This window comes from Aegilops tauschii, chromosome 5, assembly GCF_002575655.3.
Source record: "Aegilops tauschii subsp. strangulata cultivar AL8/78 chromosome 5, Aet v6.0, whole genome shotgun sequence".
NCBI lineage: Eukaryota > Viridiplantae > Streptophyta > Magnoliopsida > Poales > Poaceae > Aegilops > Aegilops tauschii.
The window spans coordinates 445,726,469-445,727,805 of NC_053039.3; the positions used below are offsets into that span (position 1 = coordinate 445,726,469).

Consider the following 1,337-nt stretch of genomic DNA (forward strand, 5'->3'; position numbering starts at 1 on the left):
ACCGACGCACCGGTCTCCGTCTCTCGGTTGACCGAGGGAAAAAAAAAGTACCTTCTCCGTCGGGTCGACCTTAGGATGTTTCTTTTTCCGAAAAGGCCAACGACAGGCGTGGGCTTAGCTAGAAGACTGTTGCTAGAATTGTCACGTAGATATAGCACTTTTTATCGTCGTAGAGTTATAGGCTGGCGAATGCTATCTTTTGGAAGAAGAATTTTGCACCAAGCCGGTCACTTTGCTCTTCTAGTTGGGTTACAAGTTACATCTAACGAACATCAATACTCCATCAGTGACAAGAAGAAGAAGAAGAAGAAGAAGAAGAAGAAGAAGAAGAATAAGAAGAAGAAGAAGAAGCGGAAAACCACAAGATTTGACCAATCTTTACTTCACTTATTTACAGAAAAAATATGCTAAGCGAACGAGTCATGTCATGTCTTGGAGAAGATGGTGTCTTGTCTTGTCTCTTGTGTGGGGTGGTGAGCTGCACTCCCCCCAGCCCTCCGCGGCCGTCCTCTTCTTGGCGCGGCCGCGCACCATGCACGACTCCACCGCCATGAGGAGCCTCGCCGGCACGTGCGCGCAGGCCACCAGGCGCCGGAGCGCTTCGCCGGGCTCGTGGACGCCGCCGTGAGCTGCCACCTCCCACCACAGCACGGCCGCCATGGCGACGCGCAGCGGCACGCGTGGCGGCCCCGCGGCGACCTGGGCCCGGAGCGAGCGGCCGGCCGCCGTGGCATGCCGGCGCGCCACCCCCGCCTCGAGGCCCATCCGCCTGGCCCAGCCCTCGAGCACCGCGTCGCCCCGCGCCCGCGGCTTCTGGCCCTTTTCCGACGGCGGCGTCGCGGACTCGGCCGTGGACGTCCGGGACAACGCGCCCTGGGGGCCGGGAGGTGAGGAGACGCGCGTGCGGCGGTGGCGGAACGCGAGGAAGTTGGCGCCGTGCACCTCGGCGTCGCACGGCGCGCAGAGGAACGCCGCGTCCGCCTCGCAGCGCACGTCCGCTCCCGCGCCGCACAGCTCGCAGCGCGCCCTCGGGGTAGTACACATCCGCGTCCAGGAGGCCGGCCGGCGGAGAGGCGAGCGAGCGGGGCGGGAGCAGCAGCGTGTTGTGCTTCCCCACGTGCGAGCGCGTATTTAAAGACGACCGAGGAGGCCCGTGGGGTCGGCTTTGTACTCCGTGGCAGTTTCCGTGGATGCAAGCGGCCGGCGGCGAGAGCGACGTTGGGCGGTCTGGCGAGGGCGTGGAGGGGACGGAGGGCCACTCCCACACGTACCCGCCCATGACTTGGACCAACAGCCACGGCCATGTGCGGCTGCGGTCGAACGTCGTGAGCCGCGAG

General features: G+C 63.6%; 1 protein-coding gene across 1 annotated transcript; it reads right to left on the reverse strand.

Annotated features, from left to right (window-relative positions):
• Positions 1-211: 211 nt before the first annotated feature.
• LOC109743436 (uncharacterized) lies at positions 212-1,088 on the reverse strand. The gene has a single exon (XM_020302525.2). It carries the CDS (start codon positions 1,042-1,044, stop codon positions 421-423), a length of 624 nt encoding a protein of 207 aa, XP_020158114.1. The 5' UTR covers positions 1,045-1,088; the 3' UTR covers positions 212-420.
• Positions 1,089-1,337: the final 249 nt, after the last annotated feature.